Source organism: Dicentrarchus labrax, unplaced genomic scaffold (genome assembly GCF_905237075.1).
Source record: "Dicentrarchus labrax unplaced genomic scaffold, dlabrax2021, whole genome shotgun sequence".
NCBI lineage: Eukaryota > Metazoa > Chordata > Actinopteri > Moronidae > Dicentrarchus > Dicentrarchus labrax.
In genome coordinates, this window is record NW_026136715.1 from 5,682,679 (window position 1) to 5,702,354 (window position 19,676).

Genomic DNA, 19,676 nt, shown 5'->3' on the forward strand with positions numbered 1-19,676 from the left:
ATGTGTTAAGAGCTAAATATGTCTACATAGCGTGTAAGTGTTGCACCTATTTTATTCCTCCAGAAGGGTGAGGATATTGAAACAGAGAGGACAAACAACTTCTGGGGAAGTTTTGGCCAGAATGGTTGACTAACGACATATCAAATGTAAAAATGAATGAGATAAATAGCCTTTTTCTGGCTACTATTGGAGCTGCAATGACTATCAGACAGACAAACAATTAGTCAGCGACTCTTTTGATTAATCACTGTAGTAGTTTTTCAAACATTTGCTGGTTGCAGCTTCTCAAATGTGAGGATCTTGTACTTTTGATTGTCTTATACAAGACTCTAAAGTATCCTTAGGGGTAGGTACCGTTTAAGAAACACTGTCTTATATGATTGTAAACTAAATATCGTTGAGTTGTGGACTGTTGGCTGAATAAAACGAGTAATTTAAATAATCTTTGGGTTGTTAGAAAAGAGTTTTTTTTCACAATTGTACCAGTGAAATCATGAATCAATTAATTGAGAAACTTTTTTATTAATCGATAATAATAATAATTGTTAGTTGCAGCCCTAAAGCTTATTTAAACTTATATATGCACTTACATTATGTCAGATATTAACAAGTATGTTCTTCTGATTTTATGCTTTGTTGCACTGTTGTTGTTTCTCTTAAAAAAAGTAAACACACAAACAAAAATACTGAATCGTTCTTTCACTACAGCATCTATAAGGAGTAAAAATAAATCCAGAGACGCTCTGGGGCAGCATGTAGCGCTGTGCTGGTGATGTCAACGTAGTAATATAGAATAGCAGGTGGAGCCGACTGCCTTGGACAGGACTTCTCCATTAAATCTGCTGTTAAATATGAATGGCTCTGGCATTTAGATGCTTTTCGCTGCACCGTGTGCCCAGCCAGCAATAGTGACAGTCTGCGGTTGGAGCACTTTAAACTCCCTTTTCTGCTCTCCTGCTTTTTGCTTGTGACGAGCACAGGCTGCTGCCCCCTTTGTCCTGTGTAAGTTTACACAAGGCTTATTGCACATGCTCGGAGTGATGAGGAAGAAAAGAAACAAGGAGAGGAAAAAAAGAAAAATCTCTCCTGACAAAGTAGGCCACGCTGTTCTAAAAGCAGCGGAGAACAAAGCAGGCAAAATACAGAATACAATGACATTCTTCAACTGTGTGCATGAATTCATCTAATATCTCAAATCTGTCAGTTAATATTTCACATTAAGAACCATTAGGTGGTAACAGAGTGGAAAAACTAAAACTGAAGAGCTGACTGACTCTTTTTTTTTTACACTGTAATCCATTTTAGGACATTGTAATTATCCCTCTGCAATAGGTGATGTAACAAACAGTTTTCTATACAGGCCATTCAAACAAAGTTCAGCATTTCTAATTGTTTTGTATAAATGATTCAGGATGCACTTCAGCTCGCCCGCCAGGCTCTGAGAGTCTGGCTGCAGCTTAAGAAAAACTTCAAAGGGGTTTGTTAATGTTCTGTACCAGCACTGTGGGCTACGCCGCACCCTCCCCGCACACTAAACCAAACATGTGTTTCAACTAAAAAAAAAATGAAAATTCAGATGGGAAAACAAATGGAGGAGTACTCACCTGCAAGAGGGTCTGAGAGGAGACGGTGGCAATGGGAACATACAGGCAGAAGAAAAGAAAACACAGTGTTAGACTAGTTTAGGTAGGGATAATACAATAATCTTTCAGGTTCAACGCACATCTCATTATCCAGCAACGAAGCTGCAAGTCACACGTCAGCATCACCCACCTACTGTAACGCCACAAGAAAATTTAAGTGGCTTCAACTCGCGACCTTGTTAATTTGCTACGCCAGGACGTGTCCCCTTGGTGATGGATGGTGCATGAAAGCTTAGTGTCTAACAGCTCTGACAAAAACAGATCAATAACAGGCCCCACATGTGACCAAGCCCTTCCCCGTGGCTCTATCCATAGCGCAAGACCACAGCGCCCCGGAGGGAGAGCGCTGACCGGAGCTGTCTGACAGATGGTCACTGATCCTGGGGTACAGAGGAGCCAGACGCGGGCCCACTAAAACAGGCTTGTGAATTATTAAATAATAAGATGGCAGACAGGGAGTGCAGCCCACATTCATGGATTCCATTATTGGAGTCATATTTGGAGAGTTTATTAGAAATGTGTCTTTATGTTCTCTACTGACTCACTCACTGACAATCACAGGGACAAATTATGTGTGTATTATTCCCCAAACTCGCACTGTCTTTGGTGAAAGTTTATAGTGTTAACCCTTATCTTGGTGCGAGTTACAGTCACCTTATACCTTATAATTTTATAAGCATGGATGATTACAAAAAACAGGATTAATTATTTGACCGCTGAATGCACATGGCCTGTTACTGAATACTGCTAAATAATATGTTGGATCTGATTTACTGTTTTCTGTTGCTGCTGTTTGTCTCAATGTCTTACAGTTCTGTTTTAAGTCTGTTGTTTTTTTCTTTTATTTGAAACTTTATCCTGCTGTCGTGGTCAGGACTCCCTGGTAAAGGAGAATATTCCTGGTAAAATAAAGGTAAAATAGATAAATAAAAAATATAAAGTGATGCTAACATGCTCACTATTGGGCCCGGGATGAAAAGTAATTCTGAAGGTTATGAATGTCTGAACCAAATTTCATGGCAATTCCATCCAATATTTTCGATATTTGACGAAAAAACACCCACAAATGTCATGGTGGCGCTACACAAAAAGTAAGAGGGTCCTGAAAGTCAGTAGGATTCATCTTCTGGGGACCATGAAAGTTTGTAGAACATTTCATATCAATCCATCCGGTAGTTTTCGAGATATTTCAGTCTGGACCGACTGACCGACCGAGTCCTACATCAATAGAAACACATCGCTAGTATGTCTGAAGACAATTAATGCATAAAAGAAACATAAATAAACAGATTAAAGGGAAGAGAGAAAGAAGATCCAGCAGCAACTTAAGCATTCATTTGGAGTCATGTTTTTATTGTCCTGATTATTATAAATCACTCACTCTCCTCTTAGCTCTCAGATAGTGGGTCTCGATCTGGCTCTTTAAATGTTCCACTTCCTTCATTAACAAGTCACTAACTTAGATACAAAAAAAAAAAAAAAAAAAGGTTCTCAAATAACCGACTGACCCACCAAGTCCGACATCCATGGGGCCACGCTACAACTGCAGCTGAAAATGTTGGCAACAAACCATCAAGTCAGCACTTTAGTGGACTAAGAGCTCGGTGAGACTCCCGCTCATACATCAGCACATACTGCAGTTAATGTGCTGACCGTCTACAGCAGACAACAGTGGGATTAATAGCTCCTAAAAACACTTAATCCCACCTGATTTAATTCTTAAATCAATGCCTGGACTTTGTTTGGGGGATTAATCAAACACTTCCCAGCTGCCCAGGTCTAATCCCTCCCCAGTCACAACAGATGCACTGGGCCAAGTGGCAGACTGGATCCTGGAGGTGAGATGTGAGCACATTCACACCTCGTTAGACTCTCATAACAGCTCGGACCTGCCAACACGACAGACAAAAACGGCGATTCTTCGGGGTCAGAATCTTGTGTGTGCAGCCTCACACCGTCCAAACTGTCTGAATCCTTTTGCTTGCAGGGAAATATTGATGGCAAACAAACATGAAAGGATTTGAGCTCTTCAATCCAGGGTTTTCAAGAGGTAGTGTCATGTGCGTGCAAGATAAACAGAACCATCTCAAAGGGAAAAATGGCCGCACACATCAGAAAAGCAGAAAAAGCTTCTCACAAGTTGAGCTGATGGCCGATACATTAACTTTTTTGTCACAGTTTTCCCTTTTTTGCATATGTATTCAATTATTTTAGCATCTGAAAGAGCCGCCTCTACTTCTCTGGTCAATTTTTCCCTTTTGAGAAATAAAAAAGTGGAGCCCTATCAGGGTTTCTGCAGGAGTCCTCCAAATTAAATTTAAACCTTTTTAATACCACACAGAAAGCAAATTAATACCTGTTTCAAAGTATGAGACTAAGGAGGGAAACAAGTAGGGTCAATATGAGCTATAATTAGTTATTATTATATCACATTTTATTTCGTACTTCCCAGCCGAATATTGGATGTATGGATGGATTAACTGATTAAAAATGATTTAAGTTCATCTAAAGTTTTGCTAAAACCGACACCCCTCCATTATGTGTCGATGAACTTTGCAGCTACCGCAGCTAGCTGGCTTTAGCGACACTGTTTGTAGACCTGATGGTGCGGTGGTGAAAAGGATTGAACAGCATCCTGCAGCACAAACCACTGCTGCAATAATCACACAGTTTATACAGTAGGTGTATAACATCTCTATTTCATAACTAACCTTACTGCCTACAACAATTAAAATCCCTGCATATTTTTGGTATTATTTTTTACAATCCTTATTTGTTTCTACAAAAAGAAAAAAGAAAAAGGAACTCACCCTCTGCTGTATGGTTGCATGTTTGTGCTCCATCTCCCTCTTCTCCATGGCTGAATCAATCACCAGCTGATCCAGCTAAAATTAAAAATAAAAATAGTTCAGTGTTTCTGAACGAAGGTACATCCCGTGAAAATGGACCATATGTAGCAGAGTAAAGGCGCCGCCACAGAGGATGGTGATCCAGAGAAGCTGACTGTAACACTTTTCACTTGCAAACACACAGACTAAGCCTCCAATGACATGTGAGGTCAGTGTTTTGTAATGAGGCATCGATTCAGCTCTCCTGCTGCATGTCAACCTGCTGTGACAAACAAGTAAGTCCACAATAATGTGCACCCAACAGTTGAGGATAAAATATTGGTTTTAACTGTGATGGAACCTTTTTATATCACGTAGAAAGGCTTTTTTTTTTAATTAGGTACAACACACCCAAAATCATCAAACAACAAGCAGAAATTCAAACGATAAATTACGCAACTGCTGCTTGTCAATAGTTGAAATGAGGATCAAACCAATTCCAATCGAGAGAGAGAGAGAGAGAGAGAGAGAGAGAGAGAGAGAGAGAGAGAGAGAGAGAGAGAGAGAGAGCGCCTGGGGGAATGACACAGCTGATGGAGCAACGTGCTGGGTGGTGATAGAGACACTTCACTCACCTCAGCAGCCAGTTTCTTCATGTACGGGTCGATCTCATCCAGCAGGTTGTAGCCCTGCTGGAACAGCGAGTACTGGGCGTGCATGAATGACAGCATCTGGATGGGACAGAAGCAGTTTTTATTTAACATAAAGAAGCGCTGCAGCCACTCAGATCTTTTGCGTGTGGAGTAAATGATAAAGATGTTTGACTTACAGCATCTAGGATCTCAAATTTCTTCTTCGCCTGGAGGACATTGATCTGCAGAGAAGGAGACAGACGTGTGTTTGGAGTATTGATTATGGTTTTGATGATACCCACAATAATACACCACATTTGACTCCTATAGGCTTTTGAGATGACTCCCTCTAGTGGACAATATTTTAACTTTTAAATATTATATACACCATAAACATTCATTTGAGTTTAAAAGGCATATCAGAATATGTCCCATTACAGGTTAACAGTAGTGGAAAAAAACACGCTGTCATAAGTAAGTCTCTATGGCGTTTCCTGACTGAAAGCCTTTGCATTGTATATCTTAACCGATGCAGATCTAAATGACATTTTGTGCTGCATTTAAGAGGTCATTCATACATATAGCGCATCTCCCTCCAGCTTTGACCTTTTCTGCCTTGAGACACTTTCAATTAAGACTCAAAAGGGTAAGACGTCTGAGAGCAGTGAGAGAAGGCTGCCAGCAGACAAAACGAAGAATGGAAAAAGGGGGCACGGGCATCACAGCGATCACACCGAATCTGTCTCTTTGTTCCCGCGGGGCAGTCGTTACAACTTCTGGGCAAAATAAACCCGTGCTGCATACGAACAGAGAGGAGAATGTGTCACACAAGAAGAAGGACGGACACAGACATCGCTGCAGGCTAAAGGGTTACGACAGGGTCATGTACGGGCGAGATTAGTCTTGTGGGAATGGAAATGAATACATTATTTGTGTATGAACAGATGACACCATGACTGGGTCAGCTGCGAGGAGGCGAGACAGGAGACAGGATTTTAATGTCTCTCTTCTTCACATTATACAAACCAGTTCTGTAGTAGAGCATCACTCAACCCTTAATAACCTTAGCTCTTTCATCACATCCAGAATTGACTATGAATTGACTACTACATACGGCACAGCACAACTAAAATGTATTATTATTAGTAGTAGTAATAGTAATACAGGTGTGTGAACAGGAACCGTGTATGGCCAAAAGAGTCTGACTCTCCATGATGCAGATTTGCCAGAATGGGGAGAGGGAGCGGGTCCATGTTTCTACAGTAGCCCAGAACGGACAAACCAAACGCTGGCTCTGGATAGGGTCTTTTGCAAGGGGAGGGTGAGGCTGGTAATCTGCAAATTCACTGCTAGGTGCCACTAAATCCTACACACTGGTCCCTAAAATAAAATAAATTCAATATTCAGACATTAAGTAGGGTTCATTCTCAACTAACTGTTTTCCCGGATGTGATCAGGACTGTCTTGGAGAGAAGGATTAAGCTTGGCCTAAGCTGAACCAGGTGCCCCGCTGCCTACGTTTACATGCATCTCAGCCTTCTCTTATTATCTACACAACCTCCAGATGCAAATGCAACTGGCTTGTATTTTTCCTCTGTACCTGTTCACATAAATAATTTCTAGCTGAACCATTAACACTTACACAGGTAACTTTATCTTACATGCACATGAGGAAAGACACAATATCCTCAAATATTTAAAATTGTACCTTACATAGTAACATACTGTATACTCTCAAACAACGGTTTTATAGACTCATTTTCCCAACCTGCAGTACGTAGTCCAAAGCGAGGTGCCGGAAGCACTTGCGAGTGATGCTGAGCGTGCCGGCTGCTTCTTCCACCTCGTGAGGCTTGTTCCTCGGCGCCTGAGCGTTCTTCACCTGTGCTATTTCCATATCCTCGCGCACCCTATCAAAGTGCTTCTTGGTCTCCTTGAACTTCCGAACATCCCTGACAGACACAGAGGAGCGAAACTGAAGTGAGACATCAATAAAGCAGCTTCACACAATCACACAAACAAAGTAAATGTAATGTGAGGTTACAGGTAACCTACTTTAGCTGCATTGTTCCCGATATGTCTGTGACAACATATTTAGGCTGCAAAAAGTTGTACTGTTTAATATTTAAAAACACCAAAAAGGTTTTCGGGGGCAACAAGGCTCTTTAAAAGGTTATGGACTTTTGGCTTTTTCTACCTGTGATGAATATTTCATACACCTAAAGTTCTGCAGGGACCACAGACTGAAGCACCAGCTTTACTCACTCTTTCACAAAGTTGTGCAACTGCTGCTTCACAGACCGCTGAGCTTGATCAAACAGGATCTGAAACAGATGAAAAGAAGAAATTAGCTTTTCCTGATTATGTTTTCGAAAAGACTTTGTACACCTGGGGCTGAAAGTCATTTTCATACCACTGCTTGTGCAGAACTGCTGTTTTAGTAAAACCTTAGGAGAAATGGTCTAGAGAGTCGATAAATTAATCAAAACTTAGAGATGAAAGTTAGTCGATGAAACATTAATTGCCGACTGTTTTAATAATAGATTAATAAATAGTTTTAATAGTTCCAGCTTCTGAAATATGAGGATTTGCTGCTTTTCTTCTTCTCGTGTTATAAAAAACTGAATTTGGACAGTTGGTCGGGGAAAAAACAAAATAATTAATAGATTAATCAAGAAAACAACTGCAGAATAACCACTAATGAAAATAATCACAGAAAATAAGATGAAAAACATTACATTTTTCATGGATTCATTCCACACAGAATAGATCTTAAAACTACATTTATTTGACTTTTACTTTTGATTTTACTAAGAATGGTTTTGGACGCTGACCTAATGTAGAAAATAAACACTGGATCCTCATTTGTTCTAGCGAAAAGGAACCCAGGATTGCATCAGTGCTGGGTCAATTGAGATTTTTATTGTGACAAAGAAAGATGTAGTTCCTTTAATTATTCATGTATTACTATTAAATCGAAACAGCACATAAAAAATGAAAATAACTCATATTGTCTGCACAACCTGGTGCAATTTGCCATTTCTCATTCCAAGACTTTTGGAGGGAAAACAACAGTGGGCTTCTGTCGAACCAGCTACAATGCATTTCTAACCAACAGAGGGCGACAAAGCACAGCTTTATTCCCCGCCACATGATGCCTTCAAATGATGCAAATCAGCCCTTAATGCCTGTTGGAATGAATGGTGGAGGAATGTCACTCTAACTCAAAGCACACCCGCTCTAACACAATAACACGCTCCCTTTGGTTAGGTGTTTTACATTCAAGATCCCTCCCCTCTTCTCTTTCACCCTCCGAGCACATCCTCTGTGACTGCTGCTGCTGCTGCTGCTGCTGCTGCTGCCATGCTGCTGCTGCCGCTAAATAGGTCACTCGGGCAGAGAGGGAGGGAGGAAGCGAGAGGGAGGAGAGGAGGCTTTTGGTACAATGTGACACTGCAGAGTCTGCATCCAACGCAGGGTGAACAACCTACTCAGACAAATAGTCAGAGCCCATGTGCTATCACCACAACTGAGCAGCTCGATTGGTTAAAGGGTTTGCATCCTCATCCTGCCTGAATAATTGGATATACAACTGCGTGTGTGGATTAGAAGATTTGAGTTTGCAAGGCCCTATAAAACTAGGCTTATGGGTGTTTTAACTCTGGGATTACACGCGCTGATGACGAGTGAGGCACCTCTCTATAGTTGCCACAGTAGGTGGCGTACAGAGGGAGCCACAAACCAGCATAAAAATAAGTATAGATGACTTTCACCTGACCAGATTTAAAAATAAAAATGCGGCGGAGATGGAAGTGGTCAGTTTCACTGTATTCCTGCCACCACCTCTAAGAGAGACGTGTTTGTTCTGATGGTGGGTTAAGACTTTATTTTACTGCTCTATAAACTCAATGGATCCAAATAAGTGTGAGAGTGAAAACAACAAAGCAGCCTGTTCCTCACTTCATGCTTCTGCACATCAGAAACCATCGACTTTACTGAATGTGATCAATGAGCAAAGGAATTCCTCCAATACTGCAGCAGACGCTGTGAGCCAATCTTTCAAGTCGAGTTAATAAAAGTGCTTTTAATGGCTTTTTGCAAAGCGTTATGTTCAAAGGCCACTCTGTTCTCCACCGCGAATCACTCGGGTTTGATAGAGCATGTGTGGTCAATCTGTTCTCCTGACTGCAGTTTTACAAGCTCTTAGAGAAGCGTAAGTGAGAAGTGGAGTCTTGTGTCATGGAGGGCTCCCACAGACCCGAAAAGACTCAAAACAGGACCGGCAGGACGGCTCGGAGGGGAGATTAGGTCGGGCACCGTGCAGACAGGACTGAGGTGAACGGTGGCTCAATGTGAAACGCAATCTTTAAAAAGTAGTCCAGTCAACAAGAACACACAATCCATGTTTGTGTGTGTGGCAGGAAAACTGCTGTGAGACTTCCTGGCTCTGGGGGTAGTGTGGCCTGTAGCATTCCTGAGCTTCTTTGTGGCAAGTTGACACCCTACTTTTATTGGACAAGATGCCACAGGTTGCCCCTGTGTGGATGTGAAGTAAAAGAGACGAAGGGCGGATTAACAATATTGTATTTTAATTAGTCAGACGTGTGGCTGTATGAGTGCTGATATTGGTCATTTTGGTCCAATAATTTATTAAATATATATCTCAAATATTAGATACATATGTGGCCCCTTGAAGTTTAGACCTAATGACTTTGGTTAGACACTGCAGTTGACTGGATATGTGCAGCTTAACCTGTACTGTGTATATTCACATTAGCATGCTACATATGCATATTAGCTTGCTTTAGTGTGCTAAACAATAGCACATTAATGGGCTAACTATGTTGGAAGTATGTTATCAGCAAGCACAAAGCCGCGCTCATTCCAGACTCGTGGGGCTCCTGCTGTGACTGTAGACATTACGTTGTGTTCAAATTATGAATGAGATCCATTTTTGTTTGGATTTGAAATCTTCTCAGCAAGTAGAAACTATCATAAGAATTCATTCTCATATTTGACAGACAGGTCAACATACACAATGGCGTTGGAATGTGGTCGAACAAAGACAGCACTGTCAAATATAAGTAAGTAAGTAAGTAAGTAAGTAAGTAAGTAAGTAAGTAAGGAACATCTGGCACATCATTCATGACCTGATATCAGAGCTAAGGAATGAGACGGCTACAAACGCCATCACAATGGACTACTGTACCGACTATCAGGTTGCTAATGTCCCTCTCATTCCACCGGCACGTTGGGACACAGACTGATCTGATGGAGCAATTATCTCTGGTGGTCCACGGACAAGAGGGAGCACACAAGCAAGCGAGCACCGCCGTCAAATCAGACAGAAAATGTCAAACTTTTTGTTTTTACACATAATCCAGGAAGGTTGACAGATCATACCTGAGCAACCTTCAGGTTAACGTGAGTGCTCCTGCCACTGTGCACCACTGGCTATAGAGCCTTGCTCAATAGGAAGGACTAAAAATAGAAAAGCCTCTTAATATAAGATAAGATAAGATGTTCCTTTATTGATCCCCAGTAGGGGAAATTCAAATTTGGCACAGCAGCACAAGGAATGTACTGCAACTATATGCAATAAAGAGGAAAGCGAAAATAACTGTAATGACCTCAATAATAAACACGTACACATTGTACACAACAAAAACTGAAAATAGTAAACTGTAAAGGTAGATTTTGTTGTATAACATTGCAACAAATTTTACAGGTGTACCTAATAAAGTGGCTACCGAGTGTATGTTTAAGGGGAAAAGGCTGCGTAACACTAGAATAATATGGAACAGATCACATATAATGCCTCTATTATTTATTGATCTGTTGTGTGGAGAATCTGTCCTTCAGCAAATGCATGTCCAAGCAATTGAGATAAAAAAAAAAAAAAGAGCTTCAAGCTTGTTTTATTATTAATGATTCTCCGTCAGGTCACCGCGCTCCCTTAGAAGATACATTTTCATATACTTCCTGAACAAAGGACGCAGTTACAGTCGGTAGGGAATGATAAGAATTGCAGTCGCAGACAGAAACGGCTTCCTGCTACGTCTTGCTTTGTTTTCCAGTTTCCAAATATAACTGAGAGACATCAGCGTTGGCATCCCACATGGGAATTCACTCACTCATTGTGTACAGTCTACTGCGTGAACATACTAATTCAAACGAGTTAAATCAGGGACATCATAACGTATGTATGTAACTTTAAACTAATGATTACCTAATAAACGTCTACCTACTGTAGATCCCATCCGTTCCTACGTATAATCCTTTATGTGAAATCAGTTTTCAGTGCTTTACGACTTTAAGATGTTAGTCTGCATCTTTGTGTCAGTCTCAACTCATTTCTTATGGATGTTCAGAGTCAAACGTAAATCAATAATTTATGGAGTATTCATATGGAGTTTCATGCTTGAATGAAACTGTTAAAATATTGGCCTGATTCTGTTGATGCTTCTCACAGAAAAATCTATTGTGAAATCTTTGGAAGGGAAAAGGCTCAGAGCTGAAGTAAAAGGAGCTATACTTGGCTTGCGTTTGACGTTCATACAAACAGAGCCTGTTTGTTCTGTTGTGTGGTACTGGACTGGCAAGAGAGAGCCAAAGTATCAGGAAATGGAGGGAAGCAAAGGGCCAAGACTCTTTTACACTTTTCTTGGATCTGCGTGTTTCTGTGCCTGAGCTCAACGTCCATGTATACGCTCAAACACATGCCGCTTGTGTTTATTTTAATGCGTTTTCAAAGGCATTCGAGCATGGCCGCAACAAGGCCAGTTGGCACTCAGAGGGTCCCATTTTTACGGTGCCATTTCATATTCTTGAGTGTCTGCTGCGTAGGGTATGCACAGTGGCAGCTGCATGGCAAAACATGCACACAGAGGGACATCCATCACAAGTAGCAGATATAACCATCATCATTTCTTATTCATTGGAGCACTGCTGGAGTCCCCTCAGCTACCAGAGCGCTACACACTTAAATGCACATGGTGTCTCTCCTGATTAAAATCTGAACATGTAGAAGATGTCAAGAGAAAATGTTACCGCTTCAGCTTTAATATCAGCACATCACGCGGCATCTCGTCGCTGCTTTAAGGTCACATTAGTGCAAATATTATGATTTCTGTGAAATCTTTCATCTCAGGGGAATCCCTCTTATCGCTTCAGTCTCGCACTGCTCATCCCCACACACACCCCCGCCCTGCCAGCCTTGCCCTGCTTTTACATCAAAGTAACAAAGAAAACCTTTGAGAGCCAATCATATTAATGTCCAGTCAGACTCTTGGCTCTAATGGACAGGAGGGAGAGAGAAAGGAAACAGGAGGCTGAGACCCCAGCTGAGCTCACAGTGCAAGAGGCCAGCTGGTCCCGGGCCAGACCACGCTCTCTTATGGTCTCTAAAGTGTGACACATTGAACCAGACAAACAGGGAATCTGTCAGTCTGACAGAAACACTGACAGAATTGGACAGCACTGGAGACCGAAAGAAGCACGTAATCCTAAAACTGCCAACAATCTAGTATGAATACATTTACAAAGGGTCAGCTATATAATGCATTTCAATAAAAAGACAAAGACAAAACAATTACCATAGTGAACACTTACAAAAATACAAGCTGCACAAAGCAGCATTTTGCATTACTATTACATTATATTGTACAGATCAATATACAGTTTATGGATCAGTAGTTCTCAAATATTTGTTCACAGATCCTTTACACTGATGGTGTTTAAAATATCCAGTCTTTCCTCATTGATAATATAATGAGGTCCTTCAAGATGCTACCAGCCAGGATCGACAGAATTCACAAATAAGTACAGCAAGCACACCCAGATGATCTTTTTGTATTCAGTTTAAACTGAATTACTCAATTGTTTAATAAAAGCAAAATTCTTGAATGTCTATACATCCAGCAGATCCAGAGCAACATTAGAGTCTCCTGAGGGAAATATCTGGCTCTTTAGCTGCTAAATGCTCCACTTTGTTCACCAGTTCGTCACTAACATCATCTGTCTCTCGTCTGATGATGGGCAGGTAGTGCCGTGCAGCTGGAAACGATGATATTTCTCTGTGGGTTCGTTAATACAAGTGAGTCCTTTCACATACAAGTGCTAATATAATCTATTTCTAATATAGAAATAGTGATAAGTAAGGACTTACTGATTAAAGCGTGAGATAAATTATGCTAATCAACGTTTTCACTACAATATACTAATGACACTGTCAACCAAATCAGCTATTTACTGCAATAATTTGGCAAAAGCCCAATGACCCGTTGAAGGTCAAAGGTTAATTATTACTTAGCATCCTAACATGAATGATGAGAGACATCCCTAATCTAGTCTTTGGCACTGAGGCACCACAGCATGACAACGTTTTCCTTTTCACCGCAGTGATTACAACCTTTATTCGTCCCTGCACTGGCTCACACAGTTAATCCACTCGGGTTGATGCCACACACACACACACACACACACACACACACACACAAACACATAAATAAACACACACACACACACACACACACACACACACACACCACACACACACATAAATAAACACACACACACACACACACACATATGTCAGCCAAGAGGGCACATGCTATTGACAGTCACGCACGCACATACATACATACTGTACACACGTCTGGCCGTATGTAACACACGTGACTTGTCAAGGTTACACAGGGTTACTACTGTCCAACGGCTAAAGCTAATCCACGCCTGGCTAAGCGACCTGCTCCATTAACCCTCCATTTGTAACGCCTCTCTCTCTCTCTCTCTCTCTCTCCTCCCTCCCTCTCTCTCCCTCCACCATTTGACTGGGAGTGAATGGGACGGAGGGAGTGGCTGATTTGCGATGACACATCTTTGAAAGGAATGTGAGACACACACACACACACACACACACACACACACACACACACACACACACACACACACACACACACACACACACACACACACACACACACACACACACACACACACACACTTTACACACTTTACAGCATCGTGAAGCACGCAACGGGTTCAAGCTAATGGACTTCAAAGGGCCGTTGAAGGGGCAGGATGGGGGGCAGGGGGTCAGGAGCCTTGAAGGCGGGGAGGGGAAACGACATAGCAGTAAAGCAAAAGCTCTGTTCGATGTCAGTGGAAAGATGTTGATGAATGCAAATACAGAAACAGAGAGTGAAAAACATTACCTTAATGTTATTGTTATTCAAGGTTGTAATTCTCAGGAATGTTATCAGGGGGCTGCCTGTACTGTAGAAGCATTGGGAATTGCTAAAATACCTGTAGATAACTGCTTTTGAAAGCACAAAATTCCATAAATGCCGGACCTTTATTAAGAGTTTAAAACTCACGATGGGGAATTAAAAATGCTACGATCAGGAGGAAGAAGACTGTTTCTAAAAGTGAAACTACGGATACAATTTTCACATCACTTTCATCAGTTAATGTCTTTAAAAAGCAAATTCTGCTGCCTGTATCATAATGTATCAGATATCATGAGACAGTGCACAAGCATCGAATGACAGGACGAGTGGTTTAATTCCTACTAGCTCACATATCACATATAGCTGGAATGAACACTGACAATATGAGCACTGGTCAGATTACTGGCGTATACAGCAGACTGAACTGATCTGAGAAGAATCTGTTTAATAACTTAGAAACTGTCTCTTTTATTTTATTTGTGCTGAGTGATCGAGACAATTAATGTAGTATAGTGAACTTTGGAAAGACCATTTCTCTCTTTGTCTCTGTGCATGTTTAACCTTATTAAGATTGCTGTTGTGTCAAATGTGACCCAAGTTGCTCATTCACACATGAGACCATCAGATTAATGTAAAGGGTTGCATGTCTGAAGGGAGCTTTCAATAGACAGCGGCGGCGTCTCGTTTGAGATGTGATTCAGCTCTGACTGACGGCTACAGTACTGACAGTTACACAGCGACTGACAGACAGATTTAATGATGTGCGGAAGAAGTAACCCACATGGGATCAGCTGAAGCACAGCTCAGCTTGACCCCTCGGTACTGTACTGAAGGGAATACAGGACCCTTGTGAGGCCTTAAATGCCAGTTAGCATTTTTAAGATGAGATGATATCATATGTGCTGCTCTGTCTCAATCCGCTGTATGTGTGGAGCATATGGGGACAGTCTGGAGAGCAGGCCGACCTACCATGTGGTAGTTGATGATTTCCTGGAGGCTTTCACCGCACTTTTCCAGGCACTCCTGCAAAGAAAAAGCATATTCTAACATCCTTCTTTAACTAGACAAAGAACATATCCTCAGAGCTGCTGCTGTATTTGCATCTGAGGGTAAAAGAAGAAGCAAATAAAAGCTGTCACAAACTAAAACCAAAATTTATTTGAATTATAAATGGAAGAAAATGAAAAGATCCGCAATGCTAAAATTAAGTCAGAGCTGGTTAATGTCACTGAGGTGTACGTTTGTGCTCTGGAGGATTTTTTCCCTTGAACCTTGTACGGGAAAAGGAACTGTAATTGCAGGGCTGATTCAGTTCTTTTTTTTTTTACAATGGAAACTACAAATATGAACAAGACTTTAATAAGAAACTCGCAATTAGTCATACAGTTGAAGCCAAGAAGGCTTTTAATAGTACTTAATGTCAGCAGCAATGAAAATGGAGCAAGACGCTGGTGCTATGAGTCCAGCCAGAAGTAAGTTTCCAGACCGGATCTGATCCTCACTTACTAATCTGTTAGTAATCAAGTTTACTCACATACACATACACACACAAACACACACAGCTGTAAGTCAAACACCCAGGAGGAGGAGAGGAGGAGAAGTCACCATCCCAGGAGAAACTTAAAGTAACAATCCTTTCCACTAAATGACAAATAAAGACAATGAAACCACAACAGAGGCTATAATGGCTAAAACAGAGGCTGGAAGAAAATGACTTGGACACATTTCCCCGACTCATCAGAACCTCACCGAGATCATTTCATCCTTCTTGCACTGCTGAGACAGATCCCGGATGCCGTTGACAAAGAGCTTGTTGGCGCTGACGTACGTCTTCCCTGCTTCAATCATCCCACTGCATAGCTTCACCAGCTGTGGAGCAGAGAGACACATTTTGGACACGCATCACATTAATGTCAGCGGGGGCCAAAGTTACCGTGAAGGACGATGAGGACGAGGGATCCACCGATAGGGTTTTCTCAGGGTCGATAGAAATGCCGATTATTTGTATGGAAGGAAACAAATATTTAAACTGATATATAGTTACAGTAAAAACTAAAATCTGAATAAAGTGGTGGAGTGTGACTAAGTGCATTGACTAAAGAACTGTAGTTAAGTACAGTTTTGAGGTACTTTCCCCGATGATAGGCTATTACTCAGGACGTATAACGATGGGAAGGGACATTAAATGAGACTACAGTGGTGACTACAGACAGAGGGAGGCGGCTACATCAGAGCCAAAGTACCACAGTTTTAAATTAAATAATTTTACCGGCGTTTAGGTAAAAAAAATATAATCTGAAAAATGCTGAATATTGAATCTGATAATCAGCCGAGCCAATAATTAGTCCATCCCTACCGAGGACATGTCTGCTCTGTGTTAGTTTCTGAGAATTTACAGAAATTACACAAAAACTACATGTGTTTTTATTTTTGTGGTTTATTTTGTGTTTCTGACATTAATTACGGTCAATATTAGACTTAGATTTGAGGTATTTTTAGGCCCAAAAAAATGTAAATACACGGATTTCTCCACTTGAATTATATTCCTAACATTAAGCATCTTTAAAAACAACATTTAAACTTTATATAGGGAGATAACAGTTATAGAAAATATAATTTGAACAGTTAAACAGGTACAAAATGTGAAAAAAAACATATATATATTTGGAATTAATGACTTCAATATGTCTGAAATCCGGCTTTAATGTCAGCTGAGATTATATTGTCCCTTCATATGTGACCAGACTTGGGGAAATCTGCTCAACCAGATGTGACCGTCACTGAGCTGCGAGCACTTGAAGGCGGCAACGTTCATGTCTCAACATCGTACGCTCAGCCACAACACCCAAACGTCTGTTTCCAGATAAAAAAACCCTCGACCTTTTTTAGCACATTATCACACAAAGACAGGGGGAATGTATGTCACACAGTTGCATGTTTGTTTGTCTGGTTATCACCTGTGGTAACATACGGTAGTGGGTGCATTCTCAGGTGGGGTCCATATGTCAGCAGCGTGCCACACATGAGAAAGCTACAGAGGCTTAATGTTATCCAGGGCCGGAGAATGGATAACAGACGCTGATGATTCAGCGTGTATGTTTTTGTGTATGACTTGTATCTCGACCACATGCTGCGAAAACACGCTACGACGTACATTTTCTTCTGCGGCTGTCAGCAAAAATGTACGATATCAGCCACAAAGCCGGCTTTGTTCAGCTTTCGACTTTCATGAGAGGAAAATTAATTTCTTTTTATTTTTCAGTCTGTGTTCTAACGCCAGTCCCATTTCCTCCCAGCTGCAAACCAGACATGAAACTGAGCACTTTTGTCTTTCATTTAGTATAAAAGGAATTAGTTCTGACACTTTGGGAAATTTATGTCTCAACACTAAATATGAAGCTAGAAGCAAATTAGCTTAGCTTGACATTAAAGACTGAATAAGCTAGCCAAAATGTACTAAATCCACCTAGGAGAGCCAATTATTCTAACTAGCCTACTAGTTACTAGCTAGCTGTTTCCCCCTGCTTCTAGTCTTAATGCTAGGCTACACTTACCATCTCCTAGATTTATATTTTGTGTACAGACACGAGATTGGTATCAATTTTCTCATCTAAATTTCATCAAGAAAGTGAATAAAATGTCTAAATATTACATTAAACCCCAGAAGAAGCTCTGTAGGGTTTGGGGCACTGCTGAGCACTGAAATGGAAATCCCACCTGTTTGTCAATATGGAGAAAAGGCCTTGCTATACAACAATTACTATAATGTTTTTTTTTTGTCTGTGTCTACCAAACAACAGCCAGTTAGAAAGTTAGAAAGTTAAAAAGCCACTGTAAGAATTAAAGAGTTGGGTGCAGTGATGCTTTGAGCTAAATGCTAATGTATTCCAGTTAATATAACATTAAAACGCTAACACAAGTATTTCCATGTTAACCATCTTAGTACAGTATTACAGTATTTTATAATTAGCACCAAACACACAAAAGTAGTTGGTATACGGTCAAATATTGGACAAATTGAAAGCTAGACTTGATGACGGCACTAGAGCAGTCAGGGGACCTCTTAAATTAATACCGTTAATCCTGTGGGGGACATGAAGGTCTGTACAAAATTTCATGGCAATCTATCCGATACATTTCACCATAAAACAAATACGTCAACCTCGAGTCGGAACCAGAAGTCAGGGGATCATTGCCAAAGACCCAGGTCGCTACCATGGCTAAAAACGATAATGTAACATCGGGAGTAAATAATCAAATACACAAATAATAATAATAATTTATATTTTGAGTTGGATCAGGCTTGTCATCTCCTGCTGTTGCCCCTTGCAGTTGCCCCTGAGTGCACTGGAGGAGAATCAACTGAAGCATGGATCACCGAAAAACTTTATTTTTTTCGGTTTCCCCCCTTTAAACGATCTAATGTTAAACTCTACAACTGGATTAAGTTAGAATCAAAGTTAAAATCTCCTGCACAGAACAGAGTAAAAAGTACTAAGTGATCCCAGAGCTACAGATGTTATCAAATTCAGATGTGGGTAAGTGAGGTAAGTAGAAGCGTTAAGTTGTTAAATTTGGCCAAATAAGAGGCCAAATACAGTGCCATGAAAGTACTGGAAGAGAATGGTTCGATGATGGAAGATTAAATATCCCAATTAACAGCGACAAGGATGAACTAACAGTGGAGGTTTTCCAACAGTAAAAGAACAGCCAAAAGACTAATCCTGGCTCTCACGGACACATACCGTAATTCAAAGTCAAAGGGAGCAGATGGACCGGTGACATTACAGGCTAACAGGCAAAAGCATCTGGCTGCCTCATTACAAGGCAACTGGATGCTTTAAAAAGCCGGTGCGATGCAGTCTGATGTTTTAAGTTCATCTCCGCACTGCTGCCACGTCGCGTTTCAGTGAACCTCGGCTGAACTGTTCGACAGGGCCCGAGCAACTTCACGCCGTCCATTACTGACCATCAGTGCCATCGGTGGAGGCTAGCAATGTTGGCGCTGTGGGGATTAGGGCACTGCGGAGTATTATAATGCAGGGAGTAAGAGTGTGATGGGCAAAGCTGGGTCAACGTGATGTACTGCAGCGGTGGAGGAAGTATTGAGATATTTTACTCAAGTAAAAGTAGCACAGTATAAAAATACTCCAATACAAGTAAAAGTCCTGCACTCAAAACCTTACTTAAGTAAAAGTACAGACGTATTAGTATGAAAATGTACTTAAAGTATCTGAAAAGTGTCAATCTGAAGAGTATCTTTAAAGTATCAAAAGTTAAAAGTACTTTTTTAACAACTCCATACAGTTTATTTTTTTTAAACTGATAATTTTATGTGTAAAA

The 19,676-nt window shown here is 40.9% G+C and overlaps 1 protein-coding gene across 1 annotated transcript in view; it reads right to left on the reverse strand.

Moving 5' to 3' along the window:
• The window catches only part of acap3a (ArfGAP with coiled-coil, ankyrin repeat and PH domains 3a), a 72,162-nt gene that overhangs the window by 21,674 nt on the left and 30,812 nt on the right, over positions 1–19,676 (reverse strand). The window contains exons 3-10 of the mRNA XM_051424213.1: positions 16,083–16,202; positions 15,303–15,356; positions 7,369–7,427; positions 6,872–7,055; positions 5,301–5,345; positions 5,107–5,202; positions 4,454–4,528; positions 1,605–1,616 (exon numbers count right to left, since the gene is read on the reverse strand). Of these exons, the coding sequence (XP_051280173.1) occupies positions 1,605–1,616; positions 4,454–4,528; positions 5,107–5,202; positions 5,301–5,345; positions 6,872–7,055; positions 7,369–7,427; positions 15,303–15,356; positions 16,083–16,202 (645 nt within the window). The remainder of the gene's footprint in view (positions 1–1,604; positions 1,617–4,453; positions 4,529–5,106; positions 5,203–5,300; positions 5,346–6,871; positions 7,056–7,368; positions 7,428–15,302; positions 15,357–16,082; positions 16,203–19,676) is intronic.